This window comes from Salvia hispanica, chromosome 6, assembly GCF_029641045.1.
Source record: "Salvia hispanica isolate PSC_SH4W2 chromosome 6, Shi_PSC_v1, whole genome shotgun sequence".
NCBI classification, from domain to species: domain Eukaryota; kingdom Viridiplantae; phylum Streptophyta; class Magnoliopsida; order Lamiales; family Lamiaceae; genus Salvia; species Salvia hispanica.
Window position 1 is genome coordinate 22,692,672 of NC_142697.1, and position 24,075 is coordinate 22,716,746.

Here is a 24,075-nt window from a genome sequence, read left to right on the forward strand (position 1 = left end):
CTGTATTCTTGTATTTAATGTTTGGCATCACTTTTTTGTGAATTTAATTTGAGCTCAATAAATGGTCCGAATTTTGTAAGTATATTACTATTACACACTACACAGTTTGTTTGTAGCACTTGTTCATGCAAACACATTGATTTGAACAGGTTAATTAGTTTATGTTAACGGTGTCTTAATTAACCACTATAATTAATCAAATGCTGCCCAATTACAGAGTAACACGGACGGCATAGAAGAGACAAAGTAGGACTAACATATTAGAGGGAGAAGAGGGATTATATAAAATCATCTACTACTAATTTTTGGAGATGAAGAAGAGAAGTGAATAAATATGAATTAGTGAAATAATAAAGAAATGTGATGTAAAAGGCCAAAAATACACGTGAGTGGGTGTGGGTCTACAATAATATGTTGAGAAATGAAGTGATTAAAACAGCTCAGTTTTTAAGCTTCACATGCAACCTTCACGGGCTTCGTTTTTGTACTTTGTCTTCTTAAACCACCAGGAATTATCTGAAAGATATGCCCCACACCCCCTCAAACTTCAAACCCACCTACCTTACTCCATTTCTCTTTTTTCTCTCTGGTTTCTTCAAATTAAAAATTAAAGATTGTAGTGTAGAAGATGGAATGTATTTATTCTTGTGTCCCAAAACATACTTATACTATTAAGTTAGTTCCGATATGCATCGACGAATCCTCACTATGTAGTGTATTGCTATAGTGATCCTACTTGATTAAAAGATTACAATTGTGGAATTTTGCAATAGAATGTGGAATAATATACATAGATCTCAGAAGGAAACAACTAAAGTACAGACGCCCCTGGTTTTCACAAATCTTCATGCTTATTAGGATCCTGTTCCTCACTCTACGTACTAAACAAATTTTAGTAATTTCAAACAAGTGTCCAACTACCAATAATTTATGTGTGGACTCCACATTTATTGATCAACAAATGACAGGAATCCACAATGACAGAATCAATTTAAACCAATAAAATAGCAATCTTATTGGTCCAAAAAATTAAATAAAATGTACACCAATTTGCAAATACTATATTATATAACAAATAATTCCAAAACATTCATTTCTTCATCTTCTTCTTCTGTTTGGTGAATGTGGTAGGTTTGTCTATACATGATGATGATACTAGCACCACATTTTTTAACCGATGATTAGAGTTAATTATTCCATAGTTAGGGCATATAAAATGTTAATTACTATGATAACTTTTGTTTAGGAAAGTTCTATGAGGCATTTGGTAAGATACTCTATCTAAATTGAGCTATAACCAGCTTACCAAGAAGGCATATTAACAACTGAATTAATTAGTTAATTCTCCCATAGTCAAGGACACATGAGGATTAAAGTGACAACAATGTTACTGGAGTAATAATAAAAGATGAATAAATAAATATGGACCACATTAATGAAAATGAAATGAATGATGGAGGGAGTTAGCCGTCTTTTGATTTAGGGTAGACATACTCGTGAACTTATGCTTATCTCGTGAACTTGGGATATATGGATTAGGCTTCTCCTACTTTTAACTTTAGCTCCATCACACATTTTGTTCTGCTTCATTCAGCATTCTTTCCCTAAATGCCTCTGCTTTTTTGCTTTCACTTTTTATTCTCTCATCTTCAAACGACTTTAATTTTATGGAGAAGAATATCGTATGTTCTACTCAAATATTTATGCAAATAGTTGACTCTAAAGTAAACAACCACCCTTCTTTGTCAAATTAGGTGTCTTATTTCCCAGTTTGCTTGACATGTTTTCGGATTGTAAACTGCAACACACGTTTGATATTGTCTGCTTTGGGTCAAGCGACAGGAATTATATACACCTTCCAACTTTCATCAGACTCTCAATATGGCATGATTTTATACTCAACAACATGTTTTTGAAAACGAAATAAAATGAAAAAATGTACTTTACCAAAATGCAATAACAACAAAATTAATTTAGAGAGAAAAGTCACACAAAGGTTTCATTCCATACAAATGATTGATTAGATGCCGTCGATTGGGCCTTGAATTTTAGTGGATTTGGATTGAGATTAATTGGGTCGATCATAGTAATCTTACCTATTATGGGTAAATTTTGTATTGGTATCGTCAATTAACTTATAATCGCAGTAAAATGTTTAAAACAAAATCACAACAATCAATTTCAATAAGTTTCTCAATTGATAAACGTTATTCTTTCCACTCAATTGAATCACCAATCAGACACCATTTATGTCTCACTTTAAAGTTACGTTTAATTCACTAACTATTAAGTAAATTAAGATTTCCCCATATTTTTTAAAATTAATGTCTAAATACATAAAAAGATATGTGCAATGAAAGTTGACAACTTTATTACTTTGGTTATTAAAAATTAATAATAGAAATAGAAATTTAAATAGTTATTTGAATTCATGGAAATTTTCAAAATATAATTAGACACCTTAATGACCATGTTAATGTCGGGACTAGATATATACCAATAATATAATTACGAATTGCCATGTTCAATAATCACCTGATCCATATATACATGATAGTTGACAATCCAGATTAACATTTAGTGCACAGATTATTAAATAGATAAGGTGGACATAACATATGAACACAAACCCAACCTCATTTGAAAACATAACAACCACTCATATTTATGTTCCTATCTTTAAAATTTATAGTATATGGTTATTTTTTGTTATTTTATATACGGAAATGTGTGTTGTAATTCGAAAAGCTGGTTTAATTGGTCTAATAAGTCCAACCGGATGATGTTTGACTCTAGCAACATCTTCTCGAGTCCAATTACAGTTTTGGTGGATTCCGTGTTCTCTTTAAGCTGGTTTGGAATTGTAACAAATGAAGGGTGACTTAGTTGGTAATATATTTCTCCCATATTAGAATAAGAAAGGGTTCGATTTATCGGTGGGGCTAATTGGTCTAATTTTTAAGGGCGTGTCCCTCTCTCCTCTCACTCACTTACTAACACACACACACACAGATTGAGAGCGATGTGTGCGTAAGTCGTAATTCACCGATTCTGGCATAGCCAAAACACACTCACACAGGGAGCTCTGCTACATCCACAAATTTGTGAGGGCATTTTTGATCACATGCTTTATTTGCTGGTGGGTATCCTATTTATGGTATATGTTCTAGTTAAGACGACATAATCTTATTCTCATCACCTCATCAGTTTATGGGTAAGAAAATATATGCATCTCGGTTTCAGACATTTTTATTTTATGAAAATTGGAAATATGGATGCATATACATAACATATTATTATGCGCGAATGAAATAGTGAATAAATCTTGATGTAATGTGGAGTAGTATTTTATAGTGTGATATTGTTGAACTAGTTCCTACTAGCAATTTTTATATGTATATAAATTGATAAGCCAGAAGTTCTCCATGCATCTCAATCTATTATCTGGCAAGTCATGAAGTAATAAGCGAGACGACAAATATGTAAATATAGATAGAGGAATTTCAGTGCAATAATTGTGAGTGCATATGGTTGTCATAACTTTCCTTTGCCACCTATTATATCTATATGCCAAGTGGGTTATTGTAATCATAACAAAAATATATTTTGGTTGTTCTTTATGCTTTCTCTTATTCACACTACACTTGATTATATGATTTATAAACTACTGCATGAGAATGTAGATATGTAAGAGTGACTTTTTTTTATTAAGTACCAAAAGAACGCATAATGAGTGACAATAAAACCTCTTTTAATTATCAAATTTCTGTTACAAACTAGGTGTATATAAATAATTCAGCTATTTACAAACTAATCCACTAACTAAATAGGCTAAGTCCAAAAACATTAAACTGTAAATATACATATAAAAGGCCTGATAGTTAAACCAAGTAATTAAAATAACATAATAAACAAAATACTCCACTCTTATACTAGTATCATTTTCCATCACGTGTTTGTAGGAACGACTTTCAAATATTTATATTTCTAAACTCTAATTATAAAATAGTCTAGATTATAATGGGCCGCCGACTCAATATGTGACCATCCTATTGATGGATATTACTCTGCCTCGCCGTTACATCTGACCAGGCCCAATGCACAAAAGCCTCATTTCATTAGATCAAGGTGCAATTTGAGATCTCATAATTTCGTCACAAACTTTAATAAATAAATACAATATGATCATCTACTCAGGATGTAGATTGATTCTATATTATTCAATTTTATTTCAAAAATTTATTTATTTTTATCACTCGTATAATACGGTTTAACTGTATTAATCGGGCAAGCTTCCAACATTGCTTATAAATAATTACTCAAAGGTATCATATTATTTTATCTGAGTTGGATGTCTCATTTGAAAAATATTACTACTATTTGAGTCAAAAGGCATGAATTGCTAATATGAATATATTACTTTTTATGTACTTTATTTATCCATAAAAAATAGTAATTCCATTATTTCTTATCCCATCAACTAAAATTAGTCTCATTTCTATTTTTAGAATTTTTCTCGTAATTTATTTCTCAACCTAGCTTCTCTCACTTTATACTACATTTTTTTCCATTTTCATTCAAATTTTATCGATTGTGTATTACTCACTCCATTCCACTTTAATAGTCCCAATTTAATTTTCAAGTGTCCCACAATGCACTCAATTGAAATATTCCATAAATAGACCACACACTCCACTCACATTTTATTACTATAAAACTAATATAGGACTCACATTCCACTACTCCATTTTTCCTACAATAGGAGTCACATTTGATGTGACCACAAGTTTTAAAAAATGTAAAAAATAGTGGATTGAAAAAGTTAGTAGAATATGAAGTCCACTTTTTGATACTCTCTTTGCCTGCGAATAAGAGTTTCGTTTCTCCATTTTAGTCCGTCCAAGAATAGGAGTCTCGGTTCATTATTACTGTAAATGGTAATAGGTTCCACATTTCACTAACTTGTTTCACTCACATTTCATTTAAAACTAATAAATACAAAAGAGACTCATATTCCACTAAATTTTTTCCATCCACTTTTTTCTTAACATATCTTAAAACCTGTACCCCCAAGAAATGAGACTTGTAATGGTAGACGGAGGGATTATTAGTATTATCATATAAGGTGAGCTAAGTGAGTTAGTGGATTATGAGACTTACTTACCATTAATGACAAAAATGAAATGTAAAGTGTGGTACAAAGAAGTATTTTTCTTCAACTTTTTTTTTATATTTTTTAAAGCCCGTGTCAAACTTAAATGAGACTTTTAAATAGAATGGATAGAGTAAAACTTATGTGTTCTTTAATGAAACTTGTGAAACTAGCATTAGGCGGAATACCAAACTGAATAAATAAAACTAATTAACAATCCGTAATTAAAAAACACAATGCTTAATTTATTCAGCATAGAATCGATCCTTTTATTTAAAAGTTAAAGACGTTAAATAAATGTAAATCGAGGGATTAAGCTGATACATCCTCGACTCCTTGTATTTTATTATTTGGAATTTGCATGTGGCCCTCATAACTATTCGTCAGTCACCTCTTTTTTTGGAGTTTTTTTTCAACCAAATATTGAACACTCTCATTAAAGAGCATTCATATCGTCCACAAACGAGATCCTGAAATTAAATCTTAACAACAATGTTTATCAGTCATTTTATTCATAGGATTTCTTATTAATTTATTTTTATATAGTACTTATTTCATGGAGTAATATATTTTGGATGCATCAAAGATCCAAATCAAGAATTCAAACAAAAACGCCAATTTGAACATTATTATTATTGTAGCCAAATTGAATAATGCGGGACCAAAAACTGCGACAATTAGAGTGACATTGAATTAAAAGGATTGGCTAAGATTGAAGACAGTGTCGTCATCATCAACAACTAATCTTTTCCAAGCCTAATGCAAAAGAATATTAATGCTCTTATCTGATATGAGATGAGGTGAAAGGTTTTGTTTGGATTGCTCCTGCTTTTTTGGCCTTTGGATTGGATCTTCTGGATAACACTTTTATCATGCCTTATGACCACGATAAGACCTCCCAAATATCTTCCCTACTTTTATTGTATTTGTTTGCTTCCTAAATTCTTATTCTTGAATTTGCTTTTCTTGAACAACCTTGTTCTTGTTTTTTTCTTGATTATCATGGATAACCATCACCATCTTCACTCTTTCCCTTGTTTGGATTGCCAACCTCACACCTACATTAGAATGGTACTACTAAATATTATTAAATTCATGCAACATCTATTCAATAATTTATGCAAATCAATCATGAGTTCATTTTAATTTGGAGCTACAGGTTCAGAATATGATAGAGAGGTGCTTGCTGTTCCGTATGGACAGAGATGAATGTGTGAAGGCGTTGGCTGAGCATGCTCGTATTCGACCTCTTGTAACTCTTACAGGTTTATTTTCACTTCATATCATAAGCCTTGCTTAATTTGTGGAGTTTGTAGTGTGTGGTTAATTTGGAGATAGGTGCAAACAGTTTTTGCATGTTGTGTGTTGATCTTTTTTTTTTTTTTTTTTTTATGTGTTCAGTGTGGAAAGAGCTGCTGAAAGAGAACAAGGACTTTTTCCAAGCATACTTCCAATCTCTATCTCTTAGGCCATACTCAAGTAAAAACTCTTTATTCTCATTTCACCTCATTATAAAAGAACTTATTATTCATTAATTCTCACTCTGGATAATTGGTTTCAGATATAGATTTGTTCAAAGGACACCAAGATTTGGACGAAGAAACCAGTGCAAATACATAACTAGAAGAAGATGAAAGAATTCTATAAGGAAATACATGCATGTAGCAGTATTGAAGTGCTGCATTAGTTAGAAACTCCTAAATCCGTAATTATCTTATCCCCAATAATTTTATAGTATTGTTTTTTTTGGATGAATCAAACTTGCACTATAGTTATTATTTTGTTTGATATTGTTGTATCAAGAAGAGTGTATGTGAAAAAAAATCTTATATGAAAGCAATTAGTAAATGTTTACTTTTCACTAAAAATTTGAAGGTTCATGGTGCTGAAAAGATATTGTCCTTGCATAGCTTCAATTTGGACAAAAGCAGAAAAAAAAAAAGCATACTTAATTACTATTAACAAAGCACAACCAACTGTAATCAATGAAGTCAATTCATAATCTATAAAAAGAAAGAGAGAAAATAAAACTCAATTTTCATCAAGCCCCTCCTTAATCACCACTTGCAATTCTCTCTTTTCGAATGGCGTTGCCCGAGAAATTGACCCCTTCAATAGAAAGGTGTTGTGGTTCAACCACATTGTCTCAATGCCTTTGTTTCATGTAAAGCATTGCCAAGAAAATGCACCTGAAATTTTTGTAGCAGCAGATAGCAGTTTAGCAATTTCCAGCAGCATAAAATTGACCTCTTAACATGCTATATTTGAATTATGTGGATGTTTCTGGGTGATACTATTTAGCTGTTTCTTTTTTCATACTACACTTGCAGCTAGAACATCAAAATTATCACAGTGATTACCTCATGATGGGCAATGGATTGCATGACCATGTCTCCTTCGTCACAAGCACTGACTTGTCCATCTCTATACTCTCTTTGTGGGCAATGTGCCCACTATACAGTTTCAACATGTGTAAAGAAATTAATAATTAAGCCACAGTTAAAATTTCCTAACCAAACAAAAAAAAAAAAAAAAAACTTGCATTTTTGGCAGCAGCACTAAAAGCTTCCTTGTGAGTGATGTTGGGATGCTCAGCCTTGAGCCTCTTGATTTCGTACTTGATGAAGCGATTGTATGCAGTCGGACCGCGTTTCTTCTTTTCCGGTGCTGCACCACAACAAATTTCCATCAGATCATTCATGATAACTAACAATAACACAACAATTCATTAAGATTGAGAAACAGCTTTACGTTTCTGGATAACATGGTTGCACCATACATAATCCCTGTCTGCATCGTCATCATCATCTTCGTCCGCAACCTTCTCGACACATACACACTTCATGATTAGTTGAGTTCCTTGCAGTTAAAACAGTATCACGGCATTTTTACCATTTTACGTTGTTGGTTGATTGATGGAAAGAGGTGTAGCGTGTTGAGAGAGAAGATGTTATCGCAGTGACCGCAATTGATTGCCACCGCCATTGCCAAGCTGTTGTAAGGAACGATAACCTGCACAAAATATTCCAAATTAAGCTATGTAATCAGCCACTAATCACACCATTAATATTCAAATATATAGTGGATTAATTAACTACAAGTAAGATGGTATTGCAAATGCAGCATTCCACATAGCAAATCTGCTCCTGCAAGCTCTCTAATGCTGACATTTCTGAGAGAGAGAAAATGGGGAAATAAAGGCAGTTTGGAGATAGATGAGAATGTAGAAGAAAGTATCAACTGTGTTTCCAGTTGTATCAAACTCATTCTATATACAGTGACACATTTATGTCTGATACATACATTAAAATTTCAGCCTAAACTAGGAAAATGAGGAGAGAAGTCTTATTACAAGTCCAGTGCTTCCTATATTGAACTATAATTGCCAATTCTTTCCCTTGTGATCAGACTTCTTGAAAAATGAAACTGATGCTAACTAGGAAATCTGCCATCTAACCAGTTTTGTCTTTCTTCAACAAAAAAATTTGCAATTTAAGTCAAATTACTCAATAAGTGCTTCTCCAGCCACCTATTTCTTGCATGTACTATTACTTAGAAGTTAGAATACACTATAATAAACTCTAAACAATATAATAAAAACATTGTATAATATAATATTAGAAATATTATCTTGTACTTAAAATTGCTTCTTGCATTTCTTACATAGTCCTTAGAGGAAGTTGTTAAGTTGTAAATTTCAGTTAGTATAGTTACTACTCCCTATATTATTTGTAGAATAGGTTCTGAGCAAATTGATATAATGTTTTTATAACTCAAGAAAATTATAAATAAACTCCCCTGAATTAGTTTGCTTATGAAATTATAATCCGTACAAAATGCATGAAGTATATCAATATAAATTTTCTTGTGAAATGATTTAATCGATATGCCAAAATTTTGGATGATTAAGAATTTTAATTTTTGCCACACCTTAAAAATATGACTTTTAGAATCATATGCTTCATTAATTATAGTTACAAATTTTTCGGATATAGTACTAATTTAGTTACAAATTCTCTTGCGATTCTTTCTATTTTCTCTGCCATGGAGTCCAGCAAGCGTTGAAGTATCTTTTAGAGCATCTCCAATGCCGGCTAGCCGATTCACGTAGCTAGCCGGTCGGCTAGCCGAACCATTGGAGCAGGCTAGCGCCAAATCGGCAAAGAAACCGGCCAGGGCTAGCCGATCGCGTGTGGCTGGCCGATGCGCTGGCCGCCATTGTGGCGGCCCGATCGGTCAACGCCGAATTTTAATTTTAATTTTTTTTTAAAACCTATATAAACGCGATATTAGTTTCATTTTCATTTGCACCACTTGTTTTAACGAGTTTTCTCTCTCTCTAATTTTCTGTACAAGAGCATCGAGCGATGAGTAACGCGGGTGGTAGCAGTGGTGGTAGTGGTGGGGATGCTGAGGAGTATGGACGGAGGATGAACGAGGCTATGGAGGCCTACATGAACCGCGAGATGGAGCGGTATATGCGTAGGGTGGAACAGCAGGCGATACCTCGCCCTCCACGGGTTGTCCACCGCCGAGCAGTGATTGATCGGGATCACGTAGCTGCACATCAGCGGCTGTATGACGACTACTTTTCAGAGAACCCGCGGTTTCCCGCAAACATGTTCCGGCGGCATTTTAGAATGCGCAGGCAGTTGTTTATGCGTATCGTTGACGCTTTGGAGCGTCGATATCTGTGTTTCCGCTTCAGGCACGATGCGGTTGGCAGACCCGGCCACACCCCTATTCAAAAGTGCACGGCGGCAATCAGGCAGTTGGCCTACGGAGGCGCGGCAGACATGTGGGATGAGTACTTCCACATCAGTGAGTCGAAAGCCCTGGAATGTCTGAAGTATTTCTGTGAGGGCGTGATAAACATTTTCGGTGAGGAGTACCTTCGAAGCCCTACTCCCCAAGATTGTCAGAATTTGATGCAGATGCACGGGGAGAAGCATGGGTTCCCCGGGATGTTAGGCAGCATAGATTGTATGCATTGGGAGTGGAAGAACTGCCCGACTGCCTGGAAGGGGGCCTACACGACCGGCTACAAGTCAAAGAATCCCACGATGATCCTCGAGGCCGTAGCTGATTACCGGCTGTGGAACTGGCATACGTATTTTGGGGTAGCCGGGTCGAACAACGACCTCAACGTCCTGAACTCGTCTCCCCTCTTCAACGAGAAGTGCCAGGGCGTCGGTCCAGCCGTCTCATTTGTGGCCAACGGCAACCGGCATGATATGGGCTACTACTTGGCGGATGGGATATACCCTAGGTGGCCTGTCTTTGTGAAGACGATCAGGCACGCAAGTGATGAAAGGAAGGCCTACTTTGCGGAACGACAGGAGTCGGCACGCAAGGACGTGGAGCGCGCATTTGGTGTGCTCCAGTCTCGATGGGCGGCAATTAAGGGCCCAACGCGTTTGTGGGATGTTAGATGTGTTTCCCAAATAATGTACGTCTGCATTATCCTGCACAACATGATCGTCGAAGACGAAGGCGTACAACTGACTAGTTGGGCCGATGACGATGAAGCCGGTCCAAGCCACGGAACAGCCACCCCTAGCGTACGACGTGGGGTACCTCTCGATGAAGCCGGCTGCCTCAAGGAATTTACCGACATGCGCCAAGTGGAAGCTCATATTCAACTCCAAAAGGATATAATTGAAGAGTTGTGGGCACGGAGGACTGCACGCCGTTAGTTTTTTTTTCTGTATTATGTAATTTTTTTTTATCTATGTACCTTTTTTTTAATGCAATTAATGAATTTTTCCGTATATGTGTCGTAAATTTAATTCCGTAATTTAATTGTAATTTTAATTTTATAAATGTGGTATATTTTGAATTATTTTTATTGCGGTTGGCCTATGACTGGTCTAAATTTGATGTGACAGGTTGATTTTCAGTGCGACGTAGCAGGGAGAGAGAGTAGCTGGCTTATTTGCATTGGCTTATTTGCATTGGAGATGCTTTTAAGTGCTAACAGTCAATCAATATATAGTTCTATCCCATTCTAAAATAGTAAAAGGAAAGGAAAAATAAAACCCTCATCCTCACTGTACAGATTTGACTGCCAATTCAGTTATTTCTCTTTTTCTGAAACGTACAATAGTTGAGAGCAAACTTTTTTTTTTTTTTTTTTTTTTTTGGTTGAGAGCAAACTTTAATTCCTTTCAATTGCGGAGAAAACAGGACACGCTAGTTTCATTTTTCCCAGTCACAGCTGCTGAATCACTCGCATGTGTTTGTCGTGGAGTTGTTACTTTGATTTTCATTTTCCAGCTTATTCGCTTGGTACTCTCTTAGATATCGGTAAATCAGAGCTGTTAGTTTCTGCAATCACCTAATTCATGATTTATTGTTTTTAATTGCTTCGATTGCGAGCTGGTATATATACCTGCATATGTGCATAGCTACATTATTTAGAAAATTGAATAGATTGATGATTGGAAGTGTTTGAAATAAGAATGAGATTCTTAACAAGACTGCTTGATCATGCTTGGCCAGTTATGGTGGATGATACAACGGCTCCAAGTTATTGGTTGAACTGGAGATTCTTGCTCTGTGCACTATGGATTCTGTTAGCCATGTTGTTTTCTGCATTCCTCATATGGAGACACGAAGGGCATAGGGAATCCGGTGGGGATCAGCAGGAAGCAGCAGGGGACTTGTACTGGGATGAAGTTTGGGGGACTTGCTGGAAATCAATCCATCCTATTTGGTTGCTTGCTTATAGACTACTTGCTTTCTCTCTGCTATTTGCTGTGCTTCTAGCTGATCTAATCATCAGTGGTGTTGGCAAATATTATTTTTATACTGAGTAAGTTTAATTATTTGAGAATTTGCGGTTTTCGTGTTTGTAGTCATAGTTGGAAAGGATGGATTATATGGTTATGAATTTTCTGTATAGTTTTTTAACTATTGCTTGGATTCTTCCATTTATTAACTTCAATTGCAACTGAGAGGTTCGACTATATATTTGAGTAACTCTATGGCATCAATTGTGATATTTTGGGGGTAAAGTGGGAAGGATGACAGATTGAACTGATATTGTGGTTGTTCTAACTTTTCCATTCGCTCTTTCCTTTGTCGAACAGGTGGACGTTTACTTTGGTGACTATTTATTTTGGGGTATGTTAATATTTTCTGGATCTGCCTCTATTGCAATTCAAATTTCTCTTAATTTTGTGGTATATACCAAATTTGATTATGACATACATTTGGTTGTAGCTTGGTTCTTCACTATCAGTTCAGGGCTCTCTGCGTTGCCGCCATGAAGTTGATCCAGATAGGATTAGGAATAGTTATATATCGGCCAATGCAGAGCGTGGCTCTTATGTACCACCCCAACTTGTGGAGCAGGGAGATATACCCAACCAAACTAGAAGCTCAAATTGTTGTGGTGAACCTGATTGCAGAACTGCGGCATCCATATGGGGCTATATCATGCAAGTAGTATTTCAGGTAAGAATTCACCTTCAGTCCTACAGATTATCTTAGCAAGGATTGCTCGAATGGTATTATGGATAAAAAGGCAGCTCTTTTCCCTTATAATTAGGCAGAGATTCATTTTTTCTTATTTTGAGTATCTCAATTGCTGTTGACAGAGAACTTACATTATAGGCTTATACGCAGTCCTGCTCTCAAGTTGCTGTTCAATAGCAATGTGTATCTACATGATTATATGTGAATTTTTCCTTGTTAGTGTAACTTAGGAAACTTGCATCATATTTTTTTTGTCATCTGCAGAAAGTAATGTGTTACTAAAATTTATGTAACCTAAGAAACTTATGCAAGGTTCTCATACTTTCATTTCATTCTGGTGTAGATGTCTGCTGGGGCTGTGATGCTCACTGATTCTGTCTTTTGGTTGGTACTCTATCCATCTCTCATTGCCAGAGGTTACAGATTAAGTTTTGTGAGTATAATATTTCCCAGTTATTTTTTTATGATTATCTTTCTACCATTGTGTTGTTTCTAGCGTAGTAGTTCCAACATGAAGGCCAATATCAATTTTTTTCTTTATTAAGATATCTTACTTCATTATATCTGCCTTATTCCGGTCATTGAGTCAACACTTTATTATTTTCTGCAGCTAATTGTCTCCAAGCATTCTGTCAACGCCATCCTTCTCCTTGGTGATGCAATTTTGAATCGCCTGGTAGTATCTCAATGACCAAGTTGCTATTGTTTCTAATGAATTTTTTATTAACGGATCTCTAATTACTTACAGAGATTTCCCTTCTTCCGTATGGCATATTTTGTTTTATGGACGTGTATCTTTGTCATTTTCCAGTGGATCATACATGCCTGTGTATCAATTTGGTACAGTTTCCCCATTCATTGCTGCCTGACATTGTTATTGACAATTCTTGCAATTTTTGACAAAAATGTGTGAAACCTTCTTGCTGAACAGGTGGCCCTATCCTTTCATGGACTTGTCGTCTCCATATGCTCCTCTGTGGTATGTACTACCATTCTTTGCAACGGGGCAACTTATACATGTTTTTCCGTTTATCCAAGAACAGTGGATTCTTTAACCCTCGTCTTCTCCTCCTCTTCTCTGATTTTTTCTCTCGTTGCCATTTCTACCATAGTGTACTTGTCGTTAGGTAACCCTGTTAAACAAAATTTTGCAGGTATTTAGGCATTGGCCTTCTGGCCCTTCTCTGTTATGGAATATGTTTTTTCATATTCAGAGCAAAACGGAGTTATTCATCAAGATAAAATACTCAGATGCCATCGGAGTGCTTGAGAGCTTAAGCGATGTGGCTGCATATAGGTCCTCCGCATTTGTCCACATTTCGCATAACATTGTTGAGTGATATGAGATATGTGTAACTTTTACCAACTTATATAAGCTCTATTTTCATCTACAGTTTTGTAAATAGAGCCTGATTATACCATAGACTCCCATTTTATGGAGTATTTCATTATGAAATACAAGGAATACAGACAACCAATGAATCCATAATCTTGCAGTAATCAAAAAATGAGACATCAATAAAACATTGCTGTTGGTAATTCTACAGTTTCGAAAATACAAGATATCATCAATCGGCCTCTTTGAAGTTGTATTCACGGCTCCCACACATCATGTTAAGGCTTTACGCATTCTCTGATAAACTGCTCTAGATGATAGATATCGCCTGTTAAGGCAGATGCTTCTGCAGTTGTAACTTTGTTTTGGCACTGAGAAAATGCAAAAGCTTCTCCTACTACACCCAGCGTATACTCATTACTCGTATCTGCTGAAGACAGCGCTGTCCTTGAAGCACGAAGTTTGTTGCTGAGATGAAGACGAAGCAGAGTAGGTTAGTTATGAACCTTTGTGAGAAACATACTACTCAAAATTCACTACTAAGTGAAGAAAAATAATGGACAGATCAGAGATGATGGATGAAATGATCTCACATTTCCTTCTCCAGCTGTCGTCGGATAAAATCCGTTGAATGTGCAGTAATTTTGTCCATCTTGTTGCACAGGAGTAGTAATGGAGTCTTTCCTTTCACTACGCTCGCATTGGTCAGAATATCGTACAGGTACCTTCACCAGGAAAGACGATACAATATGAGCAAGCAATGGCTCTCAAAGTGTAAACGTGCGTGCTACATTTATAAACATACTCAGAAGCAACACGAAGATGTGGTAGAAACTCCACAGAATCCACCACAAAAATTATGCCAGCTGCTTGAGACAAGAACTCATCCAGTTTAGCAACAAGCCGCGAATGACCAGGAACATCAACTACGTGAATTCTGCCCTTCTGCAACTATTATAAGATTTCAGCACCACCCCTTACGTCGGCATGAATAGTTGTGCAAAAATATAAGGGAGTATTACCTTATTAGCCTCGGAGTGCAGTAAAAAACGTCCTTCATTTGGTTTCGTTGATGTTACAGAGTCTCGGTGAGAGAAGCCATCACGAAGCTAGAGGAGAGACAACATACATGTATACCAAAGCAGATAAAGGGACAAAATTTTTCATTGACAGCATCCACATAATCTTACTTACTTGGTAAAAGAGAACAGTTTTCCCACTTCCACTAAGGCCAGTTAATAAAATGGTGTTTGCTGATCTATGCTTTAAACGATATACTGCAAAGAAAGAGTTGTTTAATTGTTAATGTCGGCCAAATTTGTAGGCAATGTATGTGAAACAAGATCACTGGACCTAAAAGTTTAATTGAACTGAAACAGAGTTGAGATCAAAACTTACTGACTGTAAATAGAAAAGCGGTGAATAGAACGATCCCAGTCGCCGTGTATAGCTGCCCCGGCGGGATTTCTTGAACAAATTCTTGCGCTTTGCTAAATAATTGCTGCAATTGGATCTTCAATTCATCTAATTTCTCTTTTTCCATCGTCTCTGTTCACAAAATCGAGTACAGTTCTGATTGGAAATTTGAGATGAATTTAGCACAAGGGAAGTTAATGGTCATGGATTGGGAGTCTTTTTCAGGAAGTCTCTTCCCCAGAAAACTGTTTTTCGGTAAGTTAGGTAATTATGGTGGGGTGTGAATTATCTTTTGCATACAATTTTTTAGTTATTTCTAAAATGTAATGATGGCTAAAATCATGGACTACTAATTGATACTAGTACATGACTTTTTTTTTTCTTTCATATTCTCACATCTATGAATTTCTATGAATAAAAGTAATTGATGAAATTTGATTCTGATGTGGTAATACAAATATTCATTGATATTTGTAACATTTTGACCAAAAAAATTAAGATCCATTAATTGATATTCATGTCATAGACTCATGTATAGATTATAGTAGAACATGTTAATCTCTAGACTACTATGTGTAATAATATCAACTTTGATAAAGTCACCAAGAATGACATGCCTTCAAATTCACATTTCCACGCACATGGCGTGCGGCCAACGTTTTAAACATAGATCGAATCATAATTTTTAAATTTGTTTAGTTGTCCCATAATTTTAAATTTGTAAGGTTAGTACTAGTATAAAACTTTTTATTTTTAAAATTAATCTAATTTTGATGGACGGTCCAAAATAGTAAAACTGGTCTATTTTCGGTGGAGGGGTAGCATGACGTGGAATAGAAAATATTATGTTGATAAAATATTTGACTACTTAAATGGTATGGTTGAATATATTTAATTAGTCAAGTCTTTAATTTTTACACATATAAGCGTCACGCCAATAAATTCAGACACATAGTATGCCTAAATCTTCTCCGGTGAAACTATTTTAAAAATGTCAAAATTGCATTATTAACCATAATTTTACCATACTTTTTTTCAATTTATCCTTTAAACAACCTATGTTACTCGGATTGATTCTAAGATGATATTGGTCTTGACTAGATGATTAAAAGACAATGTAACTACTACAAATCGTCCTCTTCCATTTAAGAAAAGATTGAAATAAATGTAGCATTATTAGTTGGATTATACCTAGAGATGAGCAAAAACTACACAAATTGAATATCAAAATCGATCCAACCCAAAACTTGAATTTAGTTTTTTTTTTTTAATTTCAAATCGGTGTGATTTTATTTTTTAGAAAATCCAGTTTAGGATTAGAAAAACCAAATTTAATTTTATTATTATAGTAATATATATTTATATTTTTTATATATTGAACTAATTTACTTACAAACTAAAAGTCAACTTAATGAAGTGTAAAATAAATTAATTGTGTCATTTTTCATAGTTGAAATATATGCATGTGGTACACATAATATTTGACAATTTGATTTTTGAAATTTTTTTATTTTTTATTTTCGGATAATGTTATACAATTTCGGTCGGTTTAGATTGGTTAGATACTATTTAAATTTCAATTTGGCTCGTTTTGTTTTTCGGAACGTTCAGTTTTTCAGTTCGTTTTAATTTGCGTGTTCCCCTAATTATACCATTACTAATTTACCATATCCCTCGATTGCATCGCATTGTTCATGGACTTTGACAGGTCAAATTAGGGAGGCTAAAATTATTGACTTTTTAAGATTTAAGTGCTACCTTAACGACTATTGGGTACATTTAATAAACACTAATTAATAAATAAAAGCATAAATAACTAGTGCCTGCAATGGTTGTAGAGTATTTATTTTAGCCAGGTCATCACCATATATAATACCGATGCTAAATGATATTTCATCTTATATTTCGCATAATTAAGCTTCTGTCACATATAAATTATAATCCCTTAAAGAGCGAGATAATACTTAAATTGCACGGGCGTCCTTCGTCGCAATATTTTTTCTACATCCCATTAATTAATTCATTTTTTTTATATTACAATACTAGTTAATAATAATATATTTTAATTATAATATAATGAACTTTGCTTAAAGTTTATTACTACTTGAAATGAAAACTATATACCGTTAATATGATTAGTTATTAATAGGTCTGGGGAAACGGTTCTCGGTTCTTGGTTAACCGAGAACCAAACCTTATTTTTTCAGTTTTCGGTTAACCGAGAACCGAAACAATAAGGTTAAGGTTCGGTTCCGGTTATTAAGTTTAAGTTAATCTCGGTTCCGGTTTTAACCGAGAATCGAAAGGTTAGAACCGAATAACCGTTATTTTCTAAATATTTCATTTTTATATATTTTTAATTTTATTATTTTGGTTTTACAAAAGTAAAAATTTGTTTGATGAATGATGTTGGTTTATATTGGTTTTGGACTTAGTTTTGTAGACTTTGTTGGAATTTTGGTTTTTTATGATGGAATAGAATCATGGTTTTTGTCCTTTTGATTTTATGACTTATTACTTAATGTATTATATATTTATATTGCACTTGAGTTCGGTTCCTTCGGTGGAACCGAAGACCGAACCGATTGGTTCCTCGAGGAACCAAACCGACAAAGGGTTCGTTTTCGATCTGGATTTCAAAAAAAATAAGAGTCGGTTAACCGACTAATCAGTTCGATCAGAACCAAACCGACTGAATTCCCACCCCTAGCTATTAACAACAAACCTGAAATTCAATACAATTGTAAACTCTTATATGGTTATATATACAGTAATAAATTACAATTAATAAATACTATCAAATTTAAACGGAAAGACAAGAAATTAAAATTGGACAAAAGTTTAAATCAACTTAACAATTGAAAAATAAAGCGCAGAAACATAGAGATCGGTTTAGACTTTAGATAGAGTGAGATTGCATCTCCAAGTAGACTTTTAATCTTATGTAAACTTTCTCATCTGAAATCAAAACTTGGAAAAGCTATTTGACTAAAATATGGTAATAATAATATACATTTATTTTAGAGTATTATAATAAATAAAATAATAAATTTAATTCAATTTACATATATAACCCTCATACAGATTTTTATAGATTATAGAAAATATTTTGTGATAAAAATCCATAATATCCAAATAATACTGCTCAACCATAAAACGAGGACAGTGCTATGGGAATTTGAGGCATTCCTTTTCCCATTATAAATTTATAACATTCCATCTCTATTTTTCTATTACAATAACTGAAATTCGCATGTGAATGTTCAATATTTGAAGTGGAAAATGAACTACTAATTCAGCAGTCCAGTATTGACTAGGAATTTTTTTAATATCCAATATTCCACGTCACAGCACACTTGACTTCTTGCATCAAAACTTCAAAATCGATCGACTCAAACGTATAGAATTCAAACTTGATAACTAAACTAAAACACAGTAGTAGTACTAATAAAGAACAAGTCACGAACTCACCTATGCATACCGATTATATTGACTTAAAAATTATTTCCAATATACATAAGTGGTATATTTTAATTCTGTATATTTGGAAAATGAAAGTGAGAATCAATTCATATATCTGGTACTTATGAATATAAATATATGTGGTGTAAAATTACATACCAAACAAAGTGTGCATTTTTGGATTATTAATTAGCATTACAATTTATAGCACAAGTAGGTGTACCATTTTGGCTCACCTGGGTAGGTGGGTTATATGTCAAATTCGGCGTTCCATTTCCCGCTTGATATATAAATATAACAAAAAGAAAATAGAGTAACAAATTATACTGATTTTTGTCATGTTAATTGAACCCCCTAACTATAAATATAAGTAGGTGGATTACCAGATTTCAAGCTGTGAGTCGTTCTAGTCTGCGCCAACAAATTCTTTCACTCTCATCTCCTATCCGCATTCGTTCAAACAGTAATATCTCTGCTCTCTTTCTATCTTCTAATCTCAGCTATATGAGATATATGCAATGCTGAGTTTTGATTTGTTGATTTTGGACTCTGAATCTTAGATTTATTAATGTTTGTTTCCGATCTGGGGATTGGATCATTATTTTTCTTTTAATTAGCTGGTTCGGAATTTGGAAATCAGGCTAATAGGAAAATGGCGAGGAAGAAGATCAGAGAGTACGACTCCAAGAGACTGTTGAAGGAGCATTTCAAGAGGATTTCTGGATCCGATTTGGAAATCAAATCTGCTCAGGTGAGCTCGATGTTTGTGTTAGTTAGTTAGACTGATTGGTTTTGTTGAGATCTAGTCCTTTTTATATTTTTTTCGGCTTATGTGGCTAGAGATTTACATTCTGCGTGTTGTTAGGGAAGAATATGTGGTAGAATTAAATCTAGCATAGCGAAGTTAGATGGATATAATGCGATCTAAGGAAAATAATGATACTCCTAATATGCTATGATTGGCGGTGCAGTTCACCTGATTCTCTTTTTCCTTGTTACTCAAAGTAGCTGTACTTTAAATAGGTTTCTCATCTGAGCTAATCATATAGAACTGTACCTAACTCATGCGCCTTTTGATTGGAATTTGGAAATTTATTTTTCGTTTTCAGTGACAATATAAATTAAATCACCTAAAGTTAGGTGAATAATCAGGACAACTGTATTGAGCAAATTTATAGTGTACTTTCTTGAAGATGTACTGAAAATGTGGAAGAAATGTTAAGAAAGTTTACTCATTCTCAATGGACAATATAAATGTCGGAAAATCTGCATCAAACCAGTTTGTACATTGATTTTACTTTTTACTATTATCAGCTTTGTTGAAAATTGATGCGACAGTCATGCAATGCTACTTGGCTTGTATGTGGCAGAGTTTACATTTATAATTCAAACTGTTGCCTTGCATCATCTTGATTAAGAACCCAGTTTCAAGGCTCTTCAGGCCTCAATAAACCAAAATCTGCTTGTAATGTTTTAGGTGACCGAGTCTACTGACTTTAGTCAACTAGTAGACAAAGAGCCATGGCTTTCGTCTACAAGATTGGTTGTCAAACCAGATATGCTGTTTGGGAAACGTGGTAAAAGTGGTCTTGTTGCTTTGAACCTAGATTTGGCCGGAGTTGCTGCTTTTGTGAAAGAGCGACTTGGCAAAGAGGTACATGTTAATTTTTAGTATTTCTTGTGCTAATTCAGTGTTATACTGGCATAGTATCAGATATCCTATGACAAGAAGTGAATTTAGCTTAATTCAATACTCTGCCTGACACATATCTTGTGTGAACAGGTAGAGATGGGAGGCTGCAAAGGACCCATTACTACATTCATTGTTGAACCATTTATTCCTCACAATGAGGAATTCTACCTAAACATTGTCTCTGATAGGCTTGGTTGTAGCATTAGCTTTTCAGAATGCGGAGGAATTGATATTGAAGAGAACTGGGACAAGGTCAAAACTATATTTGTCCCAACAGGTGCATCCTTTACAGTAGAGCTATGTGCTCCGCTTGTGGCGACACTTCCCTTAGAGGTAAATTGTCAATAAACAACCTTCCTCTTAACATTATTGTTGCTGTTTCACTTATTTACTGCACGTATTGAATATATACTTACATATCGCCATTGCTTATACATAATTTCTTGTGATGCAGGTCAAACCTGTAATTGAGGAGTTCATCTCATTCGTATATGCTCTATTTTTAGGTAGGTGTAAGATCTTGCAAAGAAAGTCTGCTTCTTAAGGTTAAGGTTGTAATCTTCTCTAGAGTTTTGAAAATAACCTGGTTTATTTTTATTTAGATTTGGACTTCACTTTCCTTGAGATGAACCCCTTCACCTTGGTTAACGGAAAACCTTATCCTTTGGATATGAGAGGCGAGCTTGACGATACTGCTGCTTTCAAGAACTTCAAAAAGTAATACTATGATTTTATTTTTCTGTTCGTTATTTGAGATTAACTTTAGGCAGTTCAAAAGCATATTAACCTTTGTGTGCATGGTGTTGCTATAATGTGTCAAAAATCATCAAACTATATTTATCGCTTATATAACCTCGATCTTGCAGATGGGGAAATATTGAATTCCCGTTGCCATTCGGAAGAGTTATGAGTCCAACAGAGAGCTTTATTCATGGACTTGATGAGAAGGTACTCATTGATATGTAGATTCTCTTATAAAGCTATTTGACTCCCAATTGGTATTCAGACCATTTTAATCTCAAATGTGGAAGCATTTTGCCCTGTTGCATTTTTCACTCACAAAACCTGCACCTGCTTTTTTAATGCATATATAAAGTTTATATCTTTCATTATTTGCAGACAAGTGCATCATTGAAGTTCACTGTCTTGAACCCCAAAGGGAGAATCTGGACCATGGTTGCTGGAGGAGGTGCAAGTGTCATCTATGCTGATACTGTATGTTCCTCGTCTTGATGTTATTATATTTCACTTGACTTAACTGAAATTGTTTTCCATTTTTCTTGTCAATTGGTAAATATCCAAGTCTCACACAGTTTCTCAAACCTGGTAATAGGTTGGAGATCTTGGTTTTGCTTCTGAGCTTGGGAACTATGCGGAATACAGTGGTGCTCCCAACGAGGAGGAAGTCTTGCAGTATGCCCGAGTAGTGATTGACGTAAGAATCAATTTCTCGTATTGAGTAGAAACACATTATCACTTCTTACGCATGCTAATGAGTTGTTTACAGTGTGCGACTGCAGAACCTGATGGCAGAAAGAGAGCCCTCGTGATAGGTGGTGGAATAGCTAACTTCACCGATGTTGCTGCCACATTCAGTGGCATCATCCGTGCCCTAAGAGAAAAGGTATATATACCAAAACCTCACGCAGACTAATATATATAACTTCTCATCGAAAGCTCGACTCCTGATGTGGTTGATGTTGTACCAGGAAGCAAAACTCAAGGCTGCCAGAATGAGCTTGTATGTCCGAAGAGGAGGACCTAATTACCAGAAGGGACTTGAGAAAATGAGGATTCTTGCTGAAGAAATCGGCCTTCCTATTGAGGTATACATACATTGTTGATATAATGTGGTTGAAACCTGCAAAGTTTTTCGTGGCAAAAGACCTTACTGATTGATTTGTTTGGGATGTAGGTTTATGGACCCGAGGCAACCATGACTGGAATCTGCAAACAGGCTATTGAATGCATCAGTGCAGCTGCTTGAAGATGCTATAATCCTCATTACCAACTCTTTTATCTGTCTTTTTATTTTTAGTTTAACCAAACTTTCCAATCATTTTGGATTGCATTTCTTCACTGTTTTCGTAAATGGGTCTCAGAAATTGGTCCGTATGCCCTTATCCAGTAATGTTGTGAGTTAGAAGGTCAAGGATTTGTTATGAATGGTGAAGCACCTCTCAATTTACTTATCTCAATAAAATGCTGTATGAAATTGGCATGAGATTCTGTTTTTGCTTTTCTATTTCCATACCTGAGAATGTATACGCATAATGGCGTACTTATAAAATTAATACAACTATAACTTTGTGATCATCACCATGAATTCAATATGTTAGTACTTACTTCAATATTCCATATCAGTTGTGTAAGATAATTGGCTTGGGGTTTATGATCCAAATGAGCTTTTTCTTTTGATAAATTTGTTTTTTAAGTGTAATTCACATGTTTAGTTTGTAATATTTGTATTTTCTTTAAAAGTTCGTGGTTTTTAAAGTTATGGTTTAGGAGAGGACCAATGACATCGTTTGAAAAACAATGTAAATTAGTAGCTTGATACAAAAATTGGTCGTAAACCACATTGGCCCTTTAGAAGCTTAATTGTTATTCTCACACCACTTATGTATATAAGATAATTAGTGTAGGGGTATATACACGTTGGCCCGTAAGTGAAGTCAGATTATTATGAATTTCAATGTCTTACGTCACTTATACTATGGTAATTTGTATGTGAATTAATGAATTCTCTTTTACAGTATTATTTTCTCTATTCTAATTTTAACACTTTAGAGGCAAATTGAGATACATTGCCGCATGCCAAGTTTTGTATAGAGAGAGAGAGCAACCAAACGAATTACTCCTATAAAAATAAACATGCCTCTAATCATCAGCTATAGTGGAAAACTGAACGGACCTGAATCTTAGTCTGATGCTTTGTACAACACATTGTTCCTATATATCACAACAATCAGAAAATTATGCTGGTACATAATAGGTTATAAAAAACTGTACAAATCTTTTTGCCTGCATTTTACTTTCTATATGGAATATGTTAAATGTAAGAAAACCTAACTAGACAAGCACAATTATAATTAGACAACCATTCGTTTTGGGCTTGAAAAGATGTCACCTAACCTTATTGGTCTGCTTTTGTTTGATTATTCCTATTATAATTAATTGTAGCAGCAAAATTAATGGCAAAGGTTGGGACACTAAATTTTAGTCCGTATCAATTAATTTCCAAAATATCCATTTCTTCCCAAGCTTTCATCGGCCTGCCTCTTTTCTTCTTTCTTTTATAAATTAAATTTGTTGAACTAACACCAAATTGGACCGCCACAATTTAATTAGATAATGGCAACCGCCAACCGTAATTGACACAATTTAATATGATGGCCACTGAATAGACGTCTCTGCAATTCGTTGAGTCAACAATCACTATTATCTGCAGTCTGAATGTCGAAAATTCTGCATGACTAATGAATTTCACCAAACATGCACTACTTACTACCTACGTTCGAAATTGAATTCTATTAA

The 24,075-nt window shown here is 34.7% G+C and overlaps 5 protein-coding genes across 9 annotated transcripts; 3 read left to right on the top strand and 2 right to left on the bottom strand.

The window, feature by feature from the left end:
- Positions 1 to 5,999: 5,999 nt before the first annotated feature.
- On the top strand, positions 6,000 to 7,020 carry LOC125208350 (uncharacterized). Of its 2 annotated transcripts, none has more exons than XM_089060626.1 (4): positions 6,000 to 6,223; positions 6,312 to 6,417; positions 6,554 to 6,632; positions 6,717 to 7,020. In XM_089060626.1, exons 1-4 carry the CDS (start codon positions 6,032 to 6,034, stop codon positions 6,784 to 6,786), a joined length of 447 nt encoding a protein of 148 aa, XP_088916752.1. In that variant the 5' UTR covers positions 6,000 to 6,031; the 3' UTR covers positions 6,787 to 7,020. The 2 variants fall into 2 exon arrangements, with proteins under 2 accessions (XP_088916752.1, XP_047963899.2); XM_048107942.2 differs by having other exon boundaries at positions 6,028 to 6,223; positions 6,554 to 6,631; positions 6,714 to 7,020.
- A 264-nt stretch (positions 7,021 to 7,284) lies between these two features.
- On the bottom strand, positions 7,285 to 8,322 carry LOC125206399 (axial regulator YABBY 5-like). The gene is made up of 6 exons (XM_089061477.1): positions 8,251 to 8,322; positions 8,045 to 8,164; positions 7,904 to 7,991; positions 7,695 to 7,819; positions 7,513 to 7,605; positions 7,285 to 7,341 (listed from the first exon to the last, which is right to left on the bottom strand). Exons 1-6 carry the CDS (start codon positions 8,320 to 8,322, stop codon positions 7,285 to 7,287), a joined length of 555 nt encoding a protein of 184 aa, XP_088917603.1.
- A 2,956-nt stretch (positions 8,323 to 11,278) lies between these two features.
- LOC125203455 (uncharacterized) lies at positions 11,279 to 14,022 on the top strand. Of its 3 annotated transcripts, none has more exons than XM_048101799.2 (9): positions 11,279 to 11,458; positions 11,654 to 11,966; positions 12,244 to 12,277; positions 12,377 to 12,610; positions 12,975 to 13,064; positions 13,242 to 13,307; positions 13,380 to 13,471; positions 13,563 to 13,610; positions 13,786 to 14,022. In XM_048101799.2, exons 1-9 carry the CDS (start codon positions 11,386 to 11,388, stop codon positions 13,871 to 13,873), a joined length of 1,038 nt encoding a protein of 345 aa, XP_047957756.1. In that variant the 5' UTR covers positions 11,279 to 11,385; the 3' UTR covers positions 13,874 to 14,022. The 3 variants fall into 3 exon arrangements, with proteins under 3 accessions (XP_047957756.1, XP_047957757.1, XP_047957758.1); XM_048101800.2 differs by having other exon boundaries at positions 11,282 to 11,440; XM_048101801.2 differs by having other exon boundaries at positions 11,318 to 11,471.
- A 106-nt stretch (positions 14,023 to 14,128) lies between these two features.
- LOC125203456 (uncharacterized) lies at positions 14,129 to 15,654 on the bottom strand. Of its 2 annotated transcripts, none has more exons than XM_048101803.2 (6): positions 15,366 to 15,654; positions 15,162 to 15,244; positions 14,990 to 15,076; positions 14,773 to 14,912; positions 14,561 to 14,692; positions 14,129 to 14,435 (listed from the first exon to the last, which is right to left on the bottom strand). In XM_048101803.2, the coding sequence occupies exons 1-6, from the start codon at positions 15,508 to 15,510 to the stop codon at positions 14,246 to 14,248; spliced, it is 777 nt and encodes a 258-aa protein (XP_047957760.1). In that variant the 5' UTR covers positions 15,511 to 15,654; the 3' UTR covers positions 14,129 to 14,245. The 2 variants fall into 2 exon arrangements, with proteins under 2 accessions (XP_047957760.1, XP_047957759.1); XM_048101802.2 differs by having other exon boundaries at positions 14,773 to 14,918; positions 15,366 to 15,653.
- Positions 15,655 to 19,155: 3,501 nt separating this feature from the next.
- On the top strand, positions 19,156 to 22,762 carry ACLA-1 (ATP-citrate lyase A-1). The gene is made up of 12 exons (XM_048107508.2): positions 19,156 to 19,308; positions 19,486 to 19,596; positions 20,323 to 20,499; positions 20,629 to 20,871; positions 20,993 to 21,044; positions 21,141 to 21,255; positions 21,405 to 21,486; positions 21,658 to 21,753; positions 21,872 to 21,973; positions 22,046 to 22,162; positions 22,248 to 22,364; positions 22,454 to 22,762. Exons 2-12 carry the CDS (start codon positions 19,498 to 19,500, stop codon positions 22,523 to 22,525), a joined length of 1,272 nt encoding a protein of 423 aa, XP_047963465.1. The 5' UTR covers positions 19,156 to 19,308; positions 19,486 to 19,497; the 3' UTR covers positions 22,526 to 22,762.
- The last annotated feature ends 1,313 nt before the right edge of the window (positions 22,763 to 24,075 follow it).